Source organism: Amphichorda felina, assembly GCF_050947745.1.
Source record: "Amphichorda felina strain 45539 chromosome Unknown scaffold_8, whole genome shotgun sequence".
Lineage (NCBI taxonomy): Eukaryota > Fungi > Ascomycota > Sordariomycetes > Hypocreales > Bionectriaceae > Amphichorda > Amphichorda felina.
The window spans coordinates 1,885,751-1,905,486 of NW_028145042.1; the positions used below are offsets into that span (position 1 = coordinate 1,885,751).

Sequence of the window (19,736 nt, forward strand, 5' to 3'; positions counted from 1 at the left end):
CTGTGAATGACCCCAGAGGCGAAGGCTACTCCCCCGCCCCATCCTATGAACAATTTACCCCGAGTATTTCTTTTTCTCCATCTTCTCGTGTGGCCGCTCTTTCCGATGCATGAGCGACCTCGTTCCTAATGTAGCTTTGATTCGCGATCCCCTCTTATCCTTCTTCTCGCCACTATAGTGCCCAATTCCACCCTCCAAGGGTGAGTGAATCACCTCATCAAGGCTCTCGCCGCGTTTCAGTGCCCGCAAAGCCTTCTTGGCAATATCGACATCCTCGAAAAGCACACCGGTATCTACAAACACGCGGTCCAACTGGCCAGCGATTCCACGCTCCTTCTCGTCTTTGGTGATGGCGTCGCACAGGTCGTGCATGACATGATACCCTTCAATGACGGCTGCCTCGATTTTCTTCCGCTCGCGTGCTGAGAGCGCCTGGTAGTCTCGTTGACCCTGCACGATTCGTGCTCTTCTGATGAACTTGTTTGGATTCTTCCGCCTCTGGAGTTGTTTCACCACGCCCTGGAGGGCGTATCCAAATGGACTAATGACAGCGCCAAGGTTCTTGATAACGAGACCAACTAGGCCCATCCCAGTGCCCTTGACAAATCCGGCGACACCGTCCTTCTTTGCTCCACGAATGGGCAGCCGGACCAGGCCGGTGAAGCCGTCGAATACCCCATACACAAACTCCTTTCGGGCAGCTATCAGGCCCGAACGAATTCCAGATATACGGATAGGTTTTCGAACAGTGTCATCTCCGTAAAGGCGGGGAGCGTTGTGGAAACCCTGCGCGAGCGCAACGGACAGATCTATCGGTGCCATGGCAATTGCGGAAGCTGTCATTCCAACCCCTGTGGTGACATCACCCACGAACTCGTCGTGGATATCACGAGTCGTTGTGCGCATCTGGTCCAGGGAATGTCCGGTGCGGATGTTTTGCCCAACATTGCCAACCTCTCCATCAGTAGTTTGGCCATGCTCCACTGCGTCCGCTGCCATGGCCTTCCTCGTTTTCCTCTTATTCATCAGTCGTTTCCTGTACTTTCGAGACGTCTTGGCCAAGTGATAAGGCACTGAGCCCATTCCCTTGAATGTCTCGCGGACTGTGTGCGTGATAGACCCGGCGAGACCAGTCACTGGTTCACCAGGGCCTTCGAAGTCATTCCACTCCTGGTGTCGAAGCAGCCGTAGCCTGCGCCAGTTGATCAAGCCGCAATCAACGAGTATGTCAGCCGCCAGCGGACTCAGTTTGACGTGTGTCTTCTTTGGCTGCCACGTCGCGATCTGGTCTTTGAGCAAAGAACACCGCATCGTATTCGGGCCGCTCAGGTTCAAGTGCCGGTGGAACTCTTGCACGGCATTGACTGCACCATCACCCTCGCCTTCGATGTCAACTGCGATGTCGGCCGCCGCCGCGCGAGCCTTGTCTGTCAGACAAAACTTGATACCCTCTGCGAGATTGTCGGAGGTGAGGTTCCGGTGAGGTACCGGTTCCGGTCCAACCCCTGACTTATAAACCATTTTCCCCCAGAAGTACTGGTCCCCAAAAAATGGGATTACCATGGTCGGGCGACCCATCTTCAAGGCCATGGCAGTTGTACCAGCTCCTCCGTGGATAACGCATGCCTTAACTCTTGGGAAAAGCCAGTCGTGAGGTGTGTTACCAAGCATAAAAACGTTCTCCGGGACCTTCTCACTTCCCAAACCTCCCCAACCCCTGGAGACCAGAGCCCGCACGCCAGCCTTCTCAACCGCTTCGAAAATCATCTGCGTAAATCTATCCGCATCGTCAACCACAATGGAGCCAAATCCAATATACACCGGTGTATCCCCACTCGCGAGAAACTCTACCAGACCAGGAGGGGGCGTAAAGGACGACGCCATTTCCAGATAGACAAATCCGGATATGTCAATTTCGTCTCCCCAGTCGCGGGGCTTTGGTACCAGGCTGGGAGACCAAAGATAGGTAAAGGGGACATGCAGTCGGTAGGTCGCACCCGGCGCCCACAACGTGGACACGGGATCCAAGGCCAGTGTTTCAACGCGGAAGCGGTTGACCAAATCCCCAAGACCCTGCCAAATCATCATCTCCACCAGGGGATATGACATGAAGTTGGTGTAACCGGCGTCGACGTTTGATTTTTTGATACTGGCAAGGGGGTGTGGGAAGGCCTGGGTGGGAGAGTAGGGAAAGGTGAACATGAGATGGAGAGGAACACCCAGTGCTTCGGCGCAATGTATGTGAGCAAAGGACGGGGGGTTCGCGATGATGGCATCGGCGACAAATGGATCCTTCTCTCCCATCATTTTCAAGTTCTGGCGGTCCTTCTCATCATCTGTGGCGTTGATGCACGCCCTCCAGAATCCACCAAACATCTCTGCCATGGCAGCTCTCCTCTTGCCAATATCACCAGCTCTCACAGTCTCCAATGTGGGTATCATGCCTGGGTTCTTTACCATAAAGGACATGAGCTCAGAAGGGTCTCCGCCAACCGAGAAGAATTCCAGACCCGAATCTTTCTCGACGTAGTCGCGGAAGGTTGGGTGCGTGGCAATACGGACTCTGTGGCCATAGTCGTTCTTGAGAACCCTCCCAATTTTCAAGAACGGCTGTACATCGCCACGAGACCCAATAACCATGATTACAATGTTGATTCGCGGACGGGGTTCGATATCCCGCATCGAGAAACTAGAAGAACTCGACAAACTGCCGCGGGATCGCGACTTGACCTTGGTGGCCCGATCGATGGATTCCTTGCTCGGCTTCATCTTGTGGATGGCCGCACCGAGCGCCTTCGCAATATAGCCCGTCTTATCCATCTCGTTGACAGTGATGCGGAGACGGCCATCCTTCTTGACCTTTCCCTTACTTTCGTAGTTTTCGTTGCCAACAAGAAACCGCCGATATCGGTTGTCAGCATCATCGACGCCTGCAAGCAGAGAATCCGGGGCCCCATCCTCTGCCTGCCGAGCATGTCTCCTGGTTCTTTGTTTCTCCTTGGCCCTATCAGCCTGGGCTTGGGCATCCGAATCAGCGGCAGGGACACATTCTGGGTCTTCTTCAGAGCCAGAGCTAGAGGTATAGTCGGCGTCGCATCGCTGCCATATTGCTGTGTTGAGGTGTGTGCAGACTCGCGCGAGGGGCGGAGCGTGTGAAGCTTGTGACCGGCCTTCATGCTTGGGGATGTCAGTCTGCCATGTTGCCAAGTCAGAGGGACGGGAAGACGGCGTTTGTCGGCCCAAGACGGCTGACTTGACGGTCTGCACTCCTGACCCATGGGGATCTGGTTCGTCCAATGCCGTTTGCGCTCTGTGCAATGTTGGTACTGCGGGAGCTCCCCGACCAGGCAAATCCGTCTGCACCCTGTTCAGAGCCGCAGGCATAGTGTGCGATCTTTGGCGTAGCCTAGGCTGTGTTTCATGGGCATCCTGAAACTCCTCGTCCGAGTCCTCATCTTCATCCTCATCCTCATCCTCATCCTCCGCGGTCGTTGAGCCCTCGTCATCCTCCAATTCGCTATCTTCCTCCGTGTCGAGGATCCCATTAACTCCATTGACTCCATTAGCACCATTAATACCGCTTGGGCCCGCAAAATCGTAGTCTATGACGGAGCTCCTTGGTTCCGTCGAGGTGGCGGCTTGATGCCTATCACTTGGCCCTGGGCCGTCAACCGTGACCTCACCGGAGTGGTCCCGGCCGTCGCTGGCCGAAACTGAGCGTTTCATGGCGGCGGGTAGCTGACTGCCTGTGCCTTGCAGGCGGACAGGCCCTGTGAGGCAGTGCCGTCGCCGATCGCAGAAGTGCCGAGTTACTCCAACAGACACCAGACGACCAAGACAAGGCGCGGATAGAACGGTTGTGGTAATATTACAGAATAATAATTGCTGAGAAACCCCAAAATATGATTCAGGAGCAGATTACAAACAAATTGGCTCCGCAACCTCCATACCTCCCGAGCGCAGATCTGATTTGGCCTCCCCTTCCCTACGCCCAAGGCCCAGGCGGTTCCAAGGTCCCCCTTAGGTCAACCATATTTACCCTAACGCTCTGACATCACCACTCACTCCTGGGGAAGTAAGATGCCCGAGCCCGCCCTTCCAGTCTCTTTGGTCTCTGGAGAAAAGACTCAGAATTCATGCACGCCATCGAACGCACCCCCTATGACATTATGAACAAAACACAACAATTTGCCCATCGACTGCATTGTTTCTGTTTCAAGTTTCAACTACTATCGTGAACCCCAGCTTGCCGTATCATCGCCCTCCATCCACTCCAAGATGATGCCGACATCCGTCAAAGTTCAAAATCTTTCAGCGCTTGACCTCATAGCTCGACGACGGCAGTGAGTAGCGCAAATTCACTCTGCGCCTCTGCCGATTTGGGCCAACCGCCACCGCTGTTGAAGATGTTTGTGGCTCCCAGTAGTGTAACATTCGGTATCAACAGACGCAGTGGCGCCCTGGCTTGCCAGTCTTGGTAGGACACATGACAGACGCCCAGTATGGGCCCTCGCTATCCCATGGTTAGATTACTAGTACTGGTATATAGCTAGAGTTCGTACGGAGTAGAAGCGACTTGGCGACCTTTCCCCATGACAGATGACAAGCGGCCCGGGCCAGAGGACCCACTGTGGGGAGTGGACCGTCTGTCTGGTCTGTGGCTCTACGAAGTACTAATATGAGTAGCAACACCTTCAACTTTGAGAAATTAGATGGCTATTGTTGATATTGACCACGTACGACAATTCTCAATATTGTTGCTTCATAGTGTCCATGATTCAGGCTCTCACTCAGATTACCACCAAAAGACAGCAGGCAGAGTCCATCCTCTCCCCTAGTCACTGCTAGCCCAAGCAAACAAACGCAGTTCCAGTCCAACCCCTTCCAAAGTTAAACTCCTAGCACATTCCAGCACAACAGACCCAATACAGGAAAGAGAAGAAAAAGAGAGAGAGAGAGAGAGAGAGAGAGAGAGAGAGAGAGAGAGAGAGAGGGGCCCGCCTTGAACACGCATTTCCTTGCTGATTTTCGCTGCGTCTCTTGCTCCTGTCGGTGCCACTTCAAAATCGCATGTTACCGCACCCGCCCGCACTTTGATGAATTACTGCAAGGGTATTCTCTTCAAAGTGTCGGTCAACAACCCCAGCTGGACTTTGGCCTCTTCCGCACCCGGATCCGTAATCTCCTTCTTCTCCAAGGCCTCCGCCAGCGCATTCCCAGCTTGCACCAGTGGTTCCACGTAGCGGTGCTCCACGGCAGTTCCCATCCCAGCAGGCACCACGTCCTTGAAATCCTTGCCCCCAAAGAGGAAGAGCGCAAAGTTTACCACCTGCAGGTGGAAGGGTGAGCTCTGCGTCCAAAATTCCCACAGAGTTGAAGCATCAGCTTCCTTCAGATGCTTTAAATCGGGGAAAACGGTGTACTGCAGCTTGTCGAAGCATTCAGGTCCAGCAAAGTGGCTCTTGCCCTCAACCTTACGGGCCGCTATCATCTCCTCCTTCAACCAATTCACCGCACAAGCCTGGAGAGTGGAGAAGACACAATTCTCCATGAGGTCTTCTAGGATGGCCAGCCTGCTGTTTTCATCCGGATCGCTATGGAGCACCGAACCAGCCATGAAAGCTGCCGCGTTGCGCACGCGAATATTCGGGTGGAAGACGGCGATGAGTGTCAAGAGGTGGTGGTAGGACATGACGTTGGCAACTTCCTTCGTTGACTTGGCTGACGCGGGGATCGTCCCTTTATGGCTATCAAGCCACACAGCCATCACCACAAGAGCCTCGAATGTCCCTGGATTTGCCATGATTTCGACCTGGGAATTGTCTCCAGCCAAGTTCTTCATCAGAACGTGAAGCCCCGGGAAGACGTCTATATCCACATTCTTATAGTGGGCATCGAATACGTCAGAGGAAAACATCCAGTACGCGACCAGGCACGCCAGGCCCCCAGTGGACAGCTCAATCGTCTCGGGGTGCTGGGGATCAGCGTCGTCGATGGACAGTGGATCTCTGCAGGGTTCAGACGCAAAGATCTCGCGGGCTTCGTCGTTTGAGATCTCGCTCAATCCCAAATCGCCTGCAGCTGCCTATATTTCATGTCAGCCTGACCTATTCCCAACCAGGTTACGGGCTACTTACCACGAGCTGGCCAACCAGAGCATCCATGGCTTGAAGTTCCGCCACTTCATTGTAGGCCTGCATCATAGTCTTGCGGCCGGGTACAATCCTCTCCGGCACGGTATACTCTAGTATCCTTGATGCCCATTCGAGATTGTTGGAGTTGACGTATGTCTCAATTACACAAGTGATAAACGACTTCAGGAGGCGAGACATGAGCGCAGGCTCTTCTGGGGCAGGCTGGTCGGTACTTTCGGCCTCCGGGTCCGGGGCTGTCTGGGAGGGGTCGGTTGCCTGGAAAGGCGTGTCGAGCTTGGTGCTGGACTGGCGTGTTGGGAGAGGTGGGCGCTTTCCTCCGGACAAGGATTGGATGAGGTCGATTATCGCGGCCGTTGCTTCGGCGCTCGTTGGATCGTACGCCCGGAGAACGGTGTCGAGAGTGGTGTGCAGGAAGCGCGAGGGTCTCTTGACTTGAAGTCTGCCGTGCAGAATCTTGAGCATGCCAACCAGCGCAATGAACTTGTCGTTGCCACTGACTGGCGGGTGTGACGGCGGCTCCTGGTCCTCCTCGTGTTCGTGCTCCCTCTCTGCCGCGGCAGCGGTCTTGTCTATGACCTCGAGGACCTTGAGAATGACCTCACGTGGATTGCCCAACCTGGCGATCCTCTCCAAGCACTCGGAGCTTCCAGGAACTGAGATCAGCATGTCAACCAGGTCCCAGCCAATGTCGTTGGTGAGCTCGGCATTGTCGAGGATGTCCTGCAGGGCGGGGAGAATCTCGGGCGATAGGGATTTCTCGACAATAGTCAGGTAGGTGAATGCGTCCGTCGCAGGTGGACGGGACTCCCTGAGTCGCTTCACGACCTCTTCGGTGGTGGCCATGTCGAGGGTAGGTACCTAGGTGTCGCGAGGCTCTGTAGGATCAATCCGGAAGAGGGACCAGGCGAACAGGAGCTGCGCGGAGCGGATATTGGGAGGACGGCGTTCTAAAACAGGACAACCAGAAGACAAGGAGAGGGCACGGGTGTGGCTATGCCACGGAAGACTGGAGCCACCTGGTTTCGAACGGCTCAAACGAGTTGTTGAGGGAGAGCTTCGGGGTCCCAGCGGTTTCGTCATCAGAGGTGGCCAGGTCCAGCCACAACCCCGCCCCCACCTGTTGATGCCTGTTCACGCTCTAACAGCTTGCAGTGGGCCAAAGCCAAGCTTTGTGCTAATGCACACACTTGCAGCTCGATCGCCAGCTCCGCTTCCAACAAGCCAGCGTTTCATCTTCACTACTACCATGCCCACTCTGCACCGCTGACCACACGGCCACGGATCATTCGGAAATTCTACGGTCATTGACAGACTAATAATAGCTAGAACAATTCCCTCTATCCGTACGAAAGAACTTACCAATCCTGTAGGTAGGTAAGATGAAAACGGAGGATGTACTAAGCGGACAGTGAGGTAGAGGTAGACGTCCAGTGGAAGATGATACTTTCATATGTTGATTATCATTTCGTTTTATACAATAATTAATATGGTATTTGTACATCATATTGAGCAATCCCCACCCGTCCATCCAACATAAACGCCGAGCCCCCCCATCAGATGCCCAAGCTGTTTGCACAATGCAACCCCCCCCTCCCCCCAAACACCAAAGACAGCTCATAGTGATACATCAGCATACATGGCTCATACACGAGCAAAGAGACAGTTAAAGAAAAGGGTTCAAAAAGAAAGAAGTTTAGATCCTGGAATTGGTCCTCGAGCCCTTTCCGGAGCCCCCTCTCGACCACTGCCACTTATTCTTGGTGTCATACCGGGTCCGGTTCTGGCGGCTCATAGCCTCGGACACCGACAGGGGCTCGTCCATTGGAACCAGCTGTGGGTGTGCGTGGTAAGGAAGCACCGACTTGGTTGAGGACTTCTTCCTTGTCAACGGTTCCTTCTTGCCGATCTCGGCGAGCTCGGCCTTGCGCATCTTTTTGATGAGGTCGCGCAGCTCCTGGTCGCCGCTGAGGATCTGGGCACGGATGAAGAAGGGGCTGTCGCCGGAGGCATCCTGGATTGTCCGCATGACAGGGACGCGAGACGTATACTCGATCGCGTCGAGGTTGGGCGCGTACTTGGGGTCGGGGACAATGGCTGGATCGAGCTTGGCTTCATCACCCTTCTCGAGGAGTGTGGTAATATCGAGGCTCTCGCCGGGAGGAATGGGCGTCGAGTGACTTGGGGTAATGCAGTCCATGTCGACTTCCTTCCGGAGCACATGGTCAAAATCAACGGCCGAGAAGTATGCGCATGATTGCGGTAGGTCATTGATCCCCACCTGTTGAGCAAACATGGCTCGTGTCCAGATGTTAGCTACCTGGAGAGCCATGGCGGCGCGATACTTGTCCTCGTCCTTCACCAGGTAGCGGATTTCGTCGTGGACAGTGATGGCCAGGCGTGCGTCAATGTTGAATCGCCTGACCAGGTAGTCCATGGACACAATGAGCAGGTGCAGGTAGTCGACTCCGGAGGACTGGATGGCCCAGTTGATGCGGGACGTGAGATAGCCGCCTTTGCTGATGAAGCGACCCATCAATGCCTCCGTGATGCCAGCACCCAGGACAGGGGTCCGCGGCCTTTCTTGCTCCGCAAACTCCTCGAGCTTGTTGAATACGAAAGACTCGGTCCCTCCGCGCCAGAACGACCGCTTGTGGATTGTCCTGCGGCTGGTCTTGGTACCCTTGGTGTTGGCATACAGCTTGGAGGCAACTTCCATGGTTTCCTTCTCAGATAGCGAAGGGTTGAACTGCCGTAACAGAGTGGCAGCAAACTTCAAACCTGCTCCATAAATCCGGCCATAATTAAACACCTTGGCATCGTTTCGTGTGATGCCCAGAATTGCTGCAGTTCGCGAGTGGAGGTCCGTACCAGCAGCCTTCGTCCCTTCGAGGGTCATGAATCCCACAGCGTTGCCGCCATGAATCTTGAATGTCGCATCTCCGACAAGACTGGCAATCCAAAGCTCCTCGGAGTCGACATCAGCACCGACAAATGAGTAACCCTTGGGAGCTTTGACCATGGCCTTCAGCTCTGAGCCAACTCGGTTCTTCTTTGCGTTGCTCGCCGTGAGCCACGTGTTTTCCACGGCTCTGCGGGTAATAGTCCCCATTGGAATGACTTGGGGCAATATAAGGCCGTCGCTCTGCGCGAGAGCGTTCTGGCCCCTGCGCTTCTTTGCGCCTGGAAGGTTCTCACCGTACACAACCATTTGAGACATGATACGATCTCGCGCGCTTATCCAATACGAGCACGATGCATTCATCTCCAGAGCCTCCTTCGCGTAGGAGTACTCCGAGGACAGAGTCCCGTTCTCAAAATACGCCAGGTAGCTCTTGGCCATGGGATTCACGCACCTCGCGGACGGGCCATCCTTATGCGGAAGCTTGAAATAGGCGTGCGCTCTGTCGTCACGTAGAGTTGGCTCCGACTCGTCGAAAACGCACTGGATCATTTGCTTGCCAGTATACTTGGCTGTCTCACCCTTGGCTACCCGGAAAGTCCAGCCATACTTATCAGACCAGAAGAGAGGATGGCCATCCCAGGAGAGCTTCAGCATCAGTGGTGCTATCCTAGTTCGGACTGTGATGCTAATCGGAGCGTCATTCTTGGCGAATAGGTCTTTGTACCACTGGGGCATTCCAGGCTTCTTCTGTCTCGCAGCTGGACGGGGTGGGTCGTCCTTTCGCTTTCCCTTGACCATCTTGATTTTCTGGCCAGACCAGTCAAGCTGCTGTAGCCAGGGATCGTTGCTCCAGATATCGGGGTTGTCCTTGATTTCCAGTGCCTTGTCCGTCAACCCCACCAAACGCTCCTGGACGGCGTCTGCCAGACGATGGTAGGTAGCTTCCGCATTACCGATGTATGCGTCCCAAGACTTGTTGACGGGGAGAATAACCGACGATAGGTGTCGGAGCGCGGCGAAACTGACAGGGTGGGGACAGACTTCGAGGAAGTTGGGGAAGACAATTTGATATACGCGATGCGTAATAGCGACATCGGCGGCACAGTAGTCCAGAAGCTCATCAAGCTTGGCCAGAACACCATCACGATCAAGCACACCGAAGTCGTCGCGGATAGCCTTGTCGATGGACACGTTCAGATGGAACTTGGCCACATCCCTCAGCGAGTTCACCGAGCTTCTCTCTACCCACAACTCCTCTTCATCATGTGCACTCTTGCTACTCAAAAGCTCTGCAAGGCCGGGATCTTGGGTCTGACTAGATACCCGCTCTCGTAGCTCACGGTTCTTCTTGTGGCGCATCCAGGTCGGCCGTTGCTGCGAGCACATGCCGTTGACAGCCACGTGAAGCGACATGGTATCCATGAAAGCATTCCTTGACTGTTTCAAGTCATACTCTTCCAGGATCCTGGCTCTGTCGAAGCCCACATTGTGACCGACGATGATGCGATCCTTTGTTGGATCCCCGAGAGGGACCAGTTGCTTATCGCTTTTCGACTCCCCCAACAGCCAAGGTGAGAGCCATGCATACCATGCCGTGGGGCTCGATGCGCATGCCATGACAGCGAATGGGCTCTCCTTCCACATGACTTCCGTATCAAAACACAGCATGCTCTCATCCGGTGCCTCGACCTGCTCCGTGCGACCATCTGGGTAGTACTTGGTCCATCCACTGCGTCGCACCCACTTTCGAGGCTTCGGGGGTGCATTGGCACGCGCAAACTGTTTTGCATACGTGAGGAATGGCTCGGCGGAGTCGGATCCTAGCTTGAAGAAGTGCTCATCCAGGGTGCGGCCTTGAAGTTGGGGGAGGTCAAATGCGATAGGGCCAGAATTGTCGGTATTCTTTCCCAGGAGATCATGGCGTCGTAGGTGATCCTTGCAGAGTTCCACGAGCTCCGCGGGAGGGGGCTTGCAGCCATCGGGGAAGAGCTGGTCAAAGATGTGGGCGCTGAGCTGCTGGACACCGATTTCGTTATATCGAGATTGCGACGGAACTAGTCACATCAGTCACCCGAGTGGTTTAGTGGTGAGACACCGAAAGGTCAGTCCTACCAGCTAAGCTGCTACCGCGCTTAGGGTCAGCAGTCTCGGCGACGGCTGACAGCCATCGTACATGGGCGCGCAGAGCATGGCGACGGTAGGCTTGGTGGCGAGCCAGGCGAACGAAGCTAGGCGTGTATCCTCGCTGGAGGTGGCGGGCAGCGGGGGTAAACATCGCTCAGCTCAAAAGCGACTATGCGACATCACGCGGGTGCGACTGTGCGCAGGCCGTGACGGGTCTCTGTGTGCTGGTAATGCGCGTCGAAGGTTGATGTTGAAGGCGAAGAGTTTGGATTTTGTAAGCTTAGGGGTCTCATCTCGTCTGCAAACTGCAGTGCTGCTGCACGCGGTGCACGCTTCCAATTCCCGGCGAAGTGGATTAGGTACGGGGCATCAATGCACCATGAGGCGTAGTGGGGATCAGTGGGTGGCTAGTAGCGAATCATATCAATGGAATCCTCTCGCATCTGGGACGCCACAACCACAATGGTATTACCCTACACCGTATCATCTTCGTTAAAAGCACCACATCCCCGGGGACAATGCGGAAAGTAAACAGTAGTAGTCTTTTTTTTTTTTTTTTTTTTTTTTTTATAAGACCAGATATTCTTGGAGAGACCTCGAAGAACCCTGGGCGCCGAGAGCTGGCCTATGCAGTTGCCATTTCTTATATATGCGTATGTCCGATATACTTCAAGAGTCCCTCCCCAGGCGCAGTGTGAGCAATTGCTAGTTAGGATTGTAGTAGAAAGTCTCCATAAACATGTCGGTAGACGTACTAAGTATCCAAACAAATCCATAAGGGTGCCACAATATATAAGCAATTTATTCGACAATACAGCTTGCTGTAGATGGCGATTCGAGTTGGGTGGCGAGAGCGACTTATTCATTTTAGCTTAGGTAAGAACGACCGACACCTCGAACCAACGTCGCGCCTTTTGTGATGGGTATCCCACCCTCAACCTCACCGATAGCGCACCTTCCGCTGCCCCTTGGCCTTCGTTTTTGGATCTGTCGCAATGTGCTTTGCCTTTCCAATATCGTGCTTCTCTATCTGAGCTCCTGTCCTCTTGATCTGGCAGACTTCGTCACCAGCCAAACCAGTTGCCTGCCGCCCGCCGCCCCTCGGCCTATCACCCCGAATCCACAGTGCCGCACCCATGCCTTTGGATCAGCCTCCCTCACCGTTGACAACAGTTGATGATACTCGTCCTACTGTATCCGAAACCCGCTTCCTTCACGATCAGTCTGGCTCCACCTCCTCCGAACCTTCAAGCCCGAGAAGCAAACGCCACCACGGTCCTATCCTAGAGCCTCCTATTGGTCTGGGTGAGAGGTCATCCTCGCCTCGGCATCACTCCTCCGCTTTAGTGGGCACGCCCGCCGCCGTCGGATCGTGGCCGGCTTCGACTTCGTCAGCTCCGTTACCTGCTCCATCAAGTCGGCCCCGTACGCGCCAGTCGACCCCGCAACGATACGGGTCACCACCACCGTGCGAGTGGCCCGAGGACGATATATCGCTACCTAGCCTGCGCACTGACGACGCGCTGATCAACGCAGCCGGCTGGTCACCGGACGATTTGAGCAATTTCTACAGCAGTGATGACCGTTTCCTGAGCGACCTGGCCAATAACGACTTTTCTTCTCCCTCGTCGTACCCGCCTCTCACACACACTCAGCCGCCGACACTTGGCCCACATCGTCAACAAGGCTCCCATCACTGCGGACCACATTCACGCACACCCAGCACCCACCCTGGGTCTGAGGCTGCACCCAGCCTGACCACCCTTTCACGTTCCACCACCCAGAACTCAGCTTTATCGGCTTCAACATCTTTCGATTCTCCTATGCCCTTCATTGTCGACAGATCGAGCGGTGGTTATACGACGGCTAGTGCTTTTATGGAATTACCGAGGTCTACATCCGATGACATGGCTCCTACAACACGACGATCATCCAACTCGGATGGCGTTGCCGAACCCGTTCGAAGTGCTGGCGCTCCTCGCACTGACAGGAGACGGCGAACGTCGGCCGCCACACATCCGCTCGCAACAGAGAACACAAGCAGGCCAAACAAGCGACCCAAGCTAGATTTTGACGATGACGACGATCCTTTCAAAGACAGCGACGACAAGATGTCTTCGGTAGCAAAGGGGGCTGATAATGGGCTCGATATGATAGATCTTACCGAGCCGAATAAGCTGCCCGAGGAGTTAGCAAAGCCGTCAGAAGAACTGCCTAAAAACGACAACAGGACCAAACTCTCTGCCTTCCAGTGCGCCATCTGCATGGATGATGCCACGGCGCTGACCGTTACTCATTGCGGTAAGTCTCAACACCGCCAGCTCGACAATCAAGGTTTACTGACGCCTCAATCTCATAGGCCATCTCTACTGTGCCCAGTGTCTGCACTCTTCACTTCACGTCGAAACGACAAAGGGTAGATGCCCCATGTGCCGGTCTAAGCTCGACATGAAGCCGCGCGAGGACTACACTACGAAAACAAAGGGCTTCTACCCCCTTGAGCTCAAACTCATGACTAGAACGAAGAAGGGCAAGCGAAAGGCGGGCTCCATGTCTTGAAAGGGCTTATATGGCAGCGATGAGAAAGGGCTTTTCCGGTCTTCAGTATAGGGTCGGGTTGCTTTTGTCTAGGCGTTAGGGCAGAGTATCAGGGCGATACATGTTGATTTCTGAGGGACATAGGCTGGATTCATGGACTAAGCGATTGGCATTTTCAACGGCGTCCGCGTAAGCGGAGGGGTATTTACACTGTTGCCACAGCTTGTAAATCACAAAGCGGGAGAGCACGCAACTTATATTCACAAAGTAGTCATGGTGTTTGATATCTACCTCACCGCGTTTTCCGCGAAGTTCCCTTTTCTTTCCAACGCCGACATCTAGACTAATCGAACATGCAGCTAGTATGTGCCAACTAGATACCACCCCCCAATCACCCGTAATTCATTATCGACTGACCCAGGACCTACATCAGTGGAACAAGGTTTCGTTATGTTTCTTGGTCTGCTGCACCGTCTCATCCTCAAACTGTCTATATGGTAAGCCGACATGCTCCAAAGGCCAAGGTTTAGGTAGGTGGAAACTAACCTCGAGAAACCCCGTCGCTGCGATGACAACGACCAGTGCTTCCGCCAAGTCCTCAATCTTCTCCTCGAGCGCTGTGTCCTCGGCGCCCGTACCAATACCGGCACTGCGCTTGAGAACGTGGGCCACGAGCATGCGGTGGTCGGACAGGAACTTGCGTCCCTGCATGACGTTGTGGCTGCCACGGCTGATGAGTGCAGCACCAATGATGCGCACCGCCTTGGCGAGGAGGTCGTAGTGCTGCTCCAGCGCGCGGGGGTTGCCCGGGCGGATCTGCAGCTCCGGGTCTGCAGCGAAGAGACCCGACGTCTCTAGGGCGCGCAGGATATTGGCATGTAGGATGTGCTTTGCGCCGGCGCGTGTCTGGGCGAGCTGCTGGAGGAGCGCAAGGCGCGCGTTTTGGAAGTTCTCCTGGTCCTTGTAACCTGTGGCAATGTGTGAGTAGTGGACGAGAGCAAGTGTGTGGGGTGGAAAGGGGGAGGGAGGGACTCACCGGCTGAGAAGACGTCGTGCCACTCCTGCATGATGTTGCGGAGGGAGTCGACAAGAATTCCGATAAAGTTGAGCCTGTTGAGAGCATCTACAACGTGGGTATCGCCCTCCTCGAGGTCCATATTGACCAGAGTACCTAGGAGGATGAGGGCGAGCGTCTGGCAACTGGGCTCGCCTCCATAGGCATCGTCACAAATGACATTGATCAACCGCTCGCCGTAGATCTTGATGGCCTTAGCTGTCTTGGACCGGTTCTGGCCCAGGAGCCCCTGCTCGGGCATCCCTGTTAGGTACCGGTAGCAGAGTTCGTAATAGACTGCTCGAAGTTCTGCTGTGCCCGCCCACTTGCCGATCGCCTGGAGGCAGATCTGGAAGACTTGATAAAGTTTATCGCTGATCAGGTTTCCTATTGCTTGAGTGCTCTTGTCCGCAGCGTCTGTGGTCATGTACAATTTGGATAGTAGCACCTTGGCCAGCTTTGCCAGCTCCAGCGCCTCGTCCGGGCGATCTGCAGCATAGGCTTCGAGGCTAGGAAGTATAGCTTGCAGGGCCTGGAGGAAGAAGGAAGTCTGAGCAGTCCCCTTGAAGTCATTGCATTCCACCATGACCAGCAGTAGCTTGATCCACGTCTTCAATACTTTAAGGCACTGGGTCGCAACTTGCCTCTCCCGGTTTAGGGAAATGAGATACTGGATGATCATGGCCTCCTCGTCGTCAATCTTCGTTGCTTCCGCAGCTGGGATAATTATACCCTGGGTTTGTTTCTCGCCCCGCTTCAGAAGCAGGACTTCCTGAACACGATCCATGTTGTATATCGAATTGGAGTCGGCGTCATTTTGCAAACAAACTGACAGATCTAGGTCCTGGTAGTATTCCAGGGGCTCTAAATCAACTCGCCAAGCACCTGGAGGTAGGTGGAAATCGTACAAATCGAATATTGTCGGTGTCGGGATGGGCTCATTGTTGTCCCCTATCACCTGGCCATTGAGAGCCTCGAATATCCGCCTCTTGACGCTCGGAAGTCGGCCTTGTGAGATCATGCAAAGCTCCATGGCAATATATTCTAACGTCATGCTTCGCAAGGCTAGCAAGTCAAGCAGTGCGGTGGCACCATCGGTCAGAAGGAAGTCTGGTTCTTGGACACTCTGCCCTTCCCAAGCAAGATTAGGCTGTATGACAGTCTCGCGAATCAAGAGGTGGAAGAGGAATTCGTTCTCGCGCAGTTCTTCAATCACCAATGACGATGACAGTGGTGAAGACCACAGTATCTGAAGAATGCGCATCGACTTTGTTTTTAAGGCAATTAGCCACTTTCGAACCCCCCCTGCGTCACCGGATGGCGTTTCGAGGAGGAGCCGGATAAGGCTGTGAAAGAGCGATGTTTGGGACGCAAAGAGGCTGTTGCCCTCGACGGACAGCGACTCAACGCCACATTTGAAGCCCAAAAGTAGATGCGCAATGGTGGGCTGATTGGGTGTCTCCCGAAGACAATGATATAAAAAGTCGAGCATGTAGATTTTCGTCATGTAGCTCGGCGACGCGGCCTCGAGTACTGGGTCAAGCGGGCGGGTGATCTCCGAGATAAATGATCGAGATATCGACTCATGCTCCCCGTTGGCTTCCATGGCCACGATGGCCTTGTTACGGTGGTTTTGCCTGCCGGATGCCGACCACAGTGCTGTGATTTTTGACGAGGACGACATTCTTTCCAAGAGCTTCAGACACGCAAGTGTGAGTTCGGGATGTCCAATTCCGCAGTAGTTGCCTAGATCAACGACAAGGTTCAGCCTCGTCACTAAACCATCCTCGAATGTGGCAAAGGAAGTCTTAGCAACAGGCTGGTGTCGTGCACCAGACTGCGATCGGATGATGGGCCTGACCAAATCGAGATAAGTGGCCTGGAGATCAAGCACCTTGATTATAACTTCGACAGCTCGTAATATACCCAGAATAAGGGGCGAGTCTGGGGCTGCGTTGCCAACATCAATGGGTTCTTGATGAATGGTGTTGATTAATGCGGCCATGACCCTTTCATTGTACATCCACTCCATCACTCTTGCAAACGGATGCATCCGAACATACGTTGCCAGGTCTGTTGTTGAAATGATGGAGTCGATAGTGAGGCTGGTCTCGTTTGCCATAACGATGAGGTTCTCGTTGAAGGTTGCCAGACAGGTAAGGATGAAGTCGAGACAACCCAGCCTCAGGACTCGTGTCTGATGAACATCTTGCAGCTCGCTCGACTTTGACGCGAATACGGACCCTACTACAAAGTCGACGTAAACCTCAATGCCCGATGCTCGGAAGGCAGACCCCAAGTTCTCGGGGAAAGGTAGGGCATCGTGCAAGGGGCTACTATCCTCAGCAGGGGTGGCTAGAGATAATAGCAGCTGAATCAAGGATTCGGGGTCCTCAAAACCGAGGCTCATCTCATCAAATGTTCTCTCCATCGACGCGCCAGGAGCCTGCTGAGCTTGGCGGTGATGGCTTGCCAATGATGATGCGTAACCACCAGTAACCCAATGGTCGAGGCAGTTCCACATAGTGTGACCCTCTACCGTTGTCTTCCTGGTCATTAAGGCCTTCAGAGCCATGAAGCTGCACCCTCGTAGCCGAGGTGGTATGGGTGTGCTTGCCAGCTCAAAAATAGTTTCCACGAGGTTGAAGGAGGAGTTCTGGAGCAGGAATAATCTCGTCGTCTCGTTTTCTGTCGCAAGCTTGGCCATAAGTCGAAGGTATGATTCGAGCATCATGGCCGACTCAGGCTCGGTTTCGACCAGGTCCTGAGTAGGTTTGCCGGCACGATAGCGGACGGTCTGGCCCTGGGTGGGCTTTTGTCTAGCCTTGTCCAAAAAGAACTTTAGTTCTTTAAAGATCTGAGCCCAGGTGAGGGATTGCGACCTCCTCATTTTCCCTGATGAATGGTGTCCCTCATCTAAAAGGAACGTATGAGCATGGTTGGCGCATTGTTCGTCCCCAGATATGGCTTGGAGCATCTCGCAGAACGCGGTAACGAGCGGTGTTGATGCTCTCCTTGATGCCCAGTGTAGGAACCCGTTTAGGTTGCTTTCGGGATCCCGCCAAAAGTCCATCGAGGCATCAGGTCGATTCTCGTATGCGTACGCAATGATGAGTAGGAACCTCTCCAAATCAAGATCCTGCTCGTGAGCTTGGCTGAGTTGTCGCTGTTCATCCTCTTCCACACGCAATCTGCGGAGCACGTCGGGGAGGTTCGTTATGAAAGAGTCGATAAACACCTCAAGTTGCGAGACTAGGCTCAACTGGAAAAAGTCGGAAAATTGGACCAGGTCTGCGCTCAGGGCCGGAGACTTCCTTTGAAGCCAACGGTGCATGCCAGCACGCACAGAGTCGTACCAGTCAGGAGATCTTACATCGCCTGCTACCGACAGGAGGAAGTCAAAGGCACCTTCTTTAAGGGAGTCCTGGAACTGCTTCGCCCGCTGGCGATCCTCTGAGGCTGGGTTATTACTAGTTCTTGGGGGCTAGCGATCAGTCACTTACCTTCGTCTAAGTCGGTATTGGGTGGAATTGCTGCCTCTGGAGGGTCATCTAGATAAAAGCCACTGTACTCTGCGAGCCACCAGGCGCGGACAGCAGCCTGAAAGAAGGGCAACCCCCAGGCTGGCTCATCTGTCAAAGGGAAAAGTTGGTTGTTTAGCTCCCGTACCTTGACAAGATCATATCCCCCATCAATTGAGCCGAACGCGGTAATATAGGCGCCGATGGCAGGGATGAGGTGAACTGAGACGCTTGTTAATGCCGGCATTCTTGCTTACTTCATACAAGGGGAGCAGACCTAATAGGTTATCGTACTTGTCTACTCGCCGGAGAGTCGTTATGAAACTGGTAAAATCGGAGACGTCTGCCTGCCTCTTTTCCACGCTGCGACAGAGAATGACGGCTAGCAGCTCATGCTGCTGGATTAAGCTGACCCGAGAGTACTCGATGGTTTCAGCCTCCTCAGATAGGGGGCCAGTACCGGTCTGACCGAGAGCCTGAGCAGCAGTGATTTTGTCATTCAGATTCTGCAGCCACGTTTTGATGACTTGCATGGCGGCCACGCACCGCGGCACTAGTCGCTTCCCAGGTCCCGCCGTACCGGCCCCTGTGTTGAATAGCCGCTCAAATACGTATACCTGAACGGCCTCTAGTGACCGGCCATCTTCTCTATCGCCATCGTCGCTGTCCATCTCCAGAAGCAAGCGTAGCGCATCCAGAGCATATTTGCGCTGTTGGTGGAACCTGATGATGCCGCATTCTAGTAAGGATCGACCGAGAACCGCCATGTCCTCCTGGGACTCGAGAAGGTATCGCGCCGCCTCTATTTCGTCAATATCGACCTCATCTGCGAATGAGAGCGCAGCCTGCTGAAAGTGCTCGTTGACCGCATACTCTTCTCCATCGACCGCAACTTTGCCTGCAACCGCTTAGCCATGATCATATTGATAGGAACGGGTCAAGTATCCCCACCTTTTTGGAGCGTTGAACGGCTCTCCTGATTCTTGGGCTTCTTTGTCCAAAGCCTCTCCAGCTCGCCCTCAAACGCCTGAGTCAAGATGTCATTTTCAAGGGTCTCGGCCGCCCCAGCGCGGCCTTCGCGCACGGCCAGGAGCTCCTGGTGGAAGGCCTGGAGCGCATCCAATGACGAGATTTCAGCCATCCTGGCGGTGGGATGCTATTGCATGTTGACGCGACGGGGACAGGCGGGAATTTGGGGCCTGGACGGCAGCGCGGCCGATGTTCCAGGGCTTCGCGGTCGTGCCGGTTGTTCTCGAGGGGTCAGATTGATTCGTCAGGAGCTCAAATGGTGGCGGGTTTAGGATCAGGAGGGCGCGATCACGTTGCCAGACGTGATCTTGGGCGCATCGGAGCCTTGAAAAACTCAGGATCCTAATCGCTGAAAGTCGGAGCCGTCTCGAGTGTGGCAATGGCGTGTTGGCGACGATGGGCGATGGACTGGC

General features: G+C 54.3%; 5 protein-coding genes across 5 annotated transcripts; 1 reads left to right on the top strand and 4 right to left on the bottom strand.

Annotated features, from left to right (window-relative positions):
- Nucleotides 1–54: 54 nt before the first annotated feature.
- Nucleotides 55–3,726, bottom strand: ACO1O0_008255 (uncharacterized protein; the record flags this gene model as incomplete). Its single annotated transcript, XM_083197619.1, has 1 exon — nucleotides 55–3,726. The coding sequence occupies one exon, from the start codon at nucleotides 3,724–3,726 to the stop codon at nucleotides 55–57; it is 3,672 nt and encodes a 1,223-aa protein (XP_083047087.1).
- Nucleotides 3,727–5,101: 1,375 nt separating this feature from the next.
- YBP1 (YAP-binding/ALF4/Glomulin) lies at nucleotides 5,102–6,998 on the bottom strand (the record flags this gene model as incomplete). Its single annotated transcript, XM_083197620.1, has 2 exons — nucleotides 5,102–6,085; nucleotides 6,138–6,998. 2 exons carry the CDS (start codon nucleotides 6,996–6,998, stop codon nucleotides 5,102–5,104), a joined length of 1,845 nt encoding a protein of 614 aa, XP_083047088.1.
- An 850-nt stretch (nucleotides 6,999–7,848) lies between these two features.
- Nucleotides 7,849–11,247, bottom strand: MIP1 (DNA-directed DNA polymerase gamma MIP1; the record flags this gene model as incomplete). Its single annotated transcript, XM_083197621.1, has 2 exons — nucleotides 7,849–11,111; nucleotides 11,220–11,247. The coding sequence occupies 2 exons, from the start codon at nucleotides 11,245–11,247 to the stop codon at nucleotides 7,849–7,851; spliced, it is 3,291 nt and encodes a 1,096-aa protein (XP_083047089.1).
- Nucleotides 11,248–13,088: 1,841 nt separating this feature from the next.
- On the top strand, nucleotides 13,089–13,740 carry ACO1O0_008258 (uncharacterized protein; the record flags this gene model as incomplete). Its single annotated transcript, XM_083197622.1, has 2 exons — nucleotides 13,089–13,482; nucleotides 13,541–13,740. 2 exons carry the CDS (start codon nucleotides 13,089–13,091, stop codon nucleotides 13,738–13,740), a joined length of 594 nt encoding a protein of 197 aa, XP_083047090.1.
- A 408-nt stretch (nucleotides 13,741–14,148) lies between these two features.
- Nucleotides 14,149–19,435, bottom strand: ACO1O0_008259 (nucleoporin Nup186/Nup192/Nup205; the record flags this gene model as incomplete). The annotated part of the gene is made up of 6 exons (XM_083197623.1): nucleotides 14,149–14,205; nucleotides 14,266–14,687; nucleotides 14,756–18,226; nucleotides 18,277–18,516; nucleotides 18,572–19,192; nucleotides 19,246–19,435. 6 exons carry the CDS (start codon nucleotides 19,433–19,435, stop codon nucleotides 14,149–14,151), a joined length of 5,001 nt encoding a protein of 1,666 aa, XP_083047091.1.
- Nucleotides 19,436–19,736: the final 301 nt, after the last annotated feature.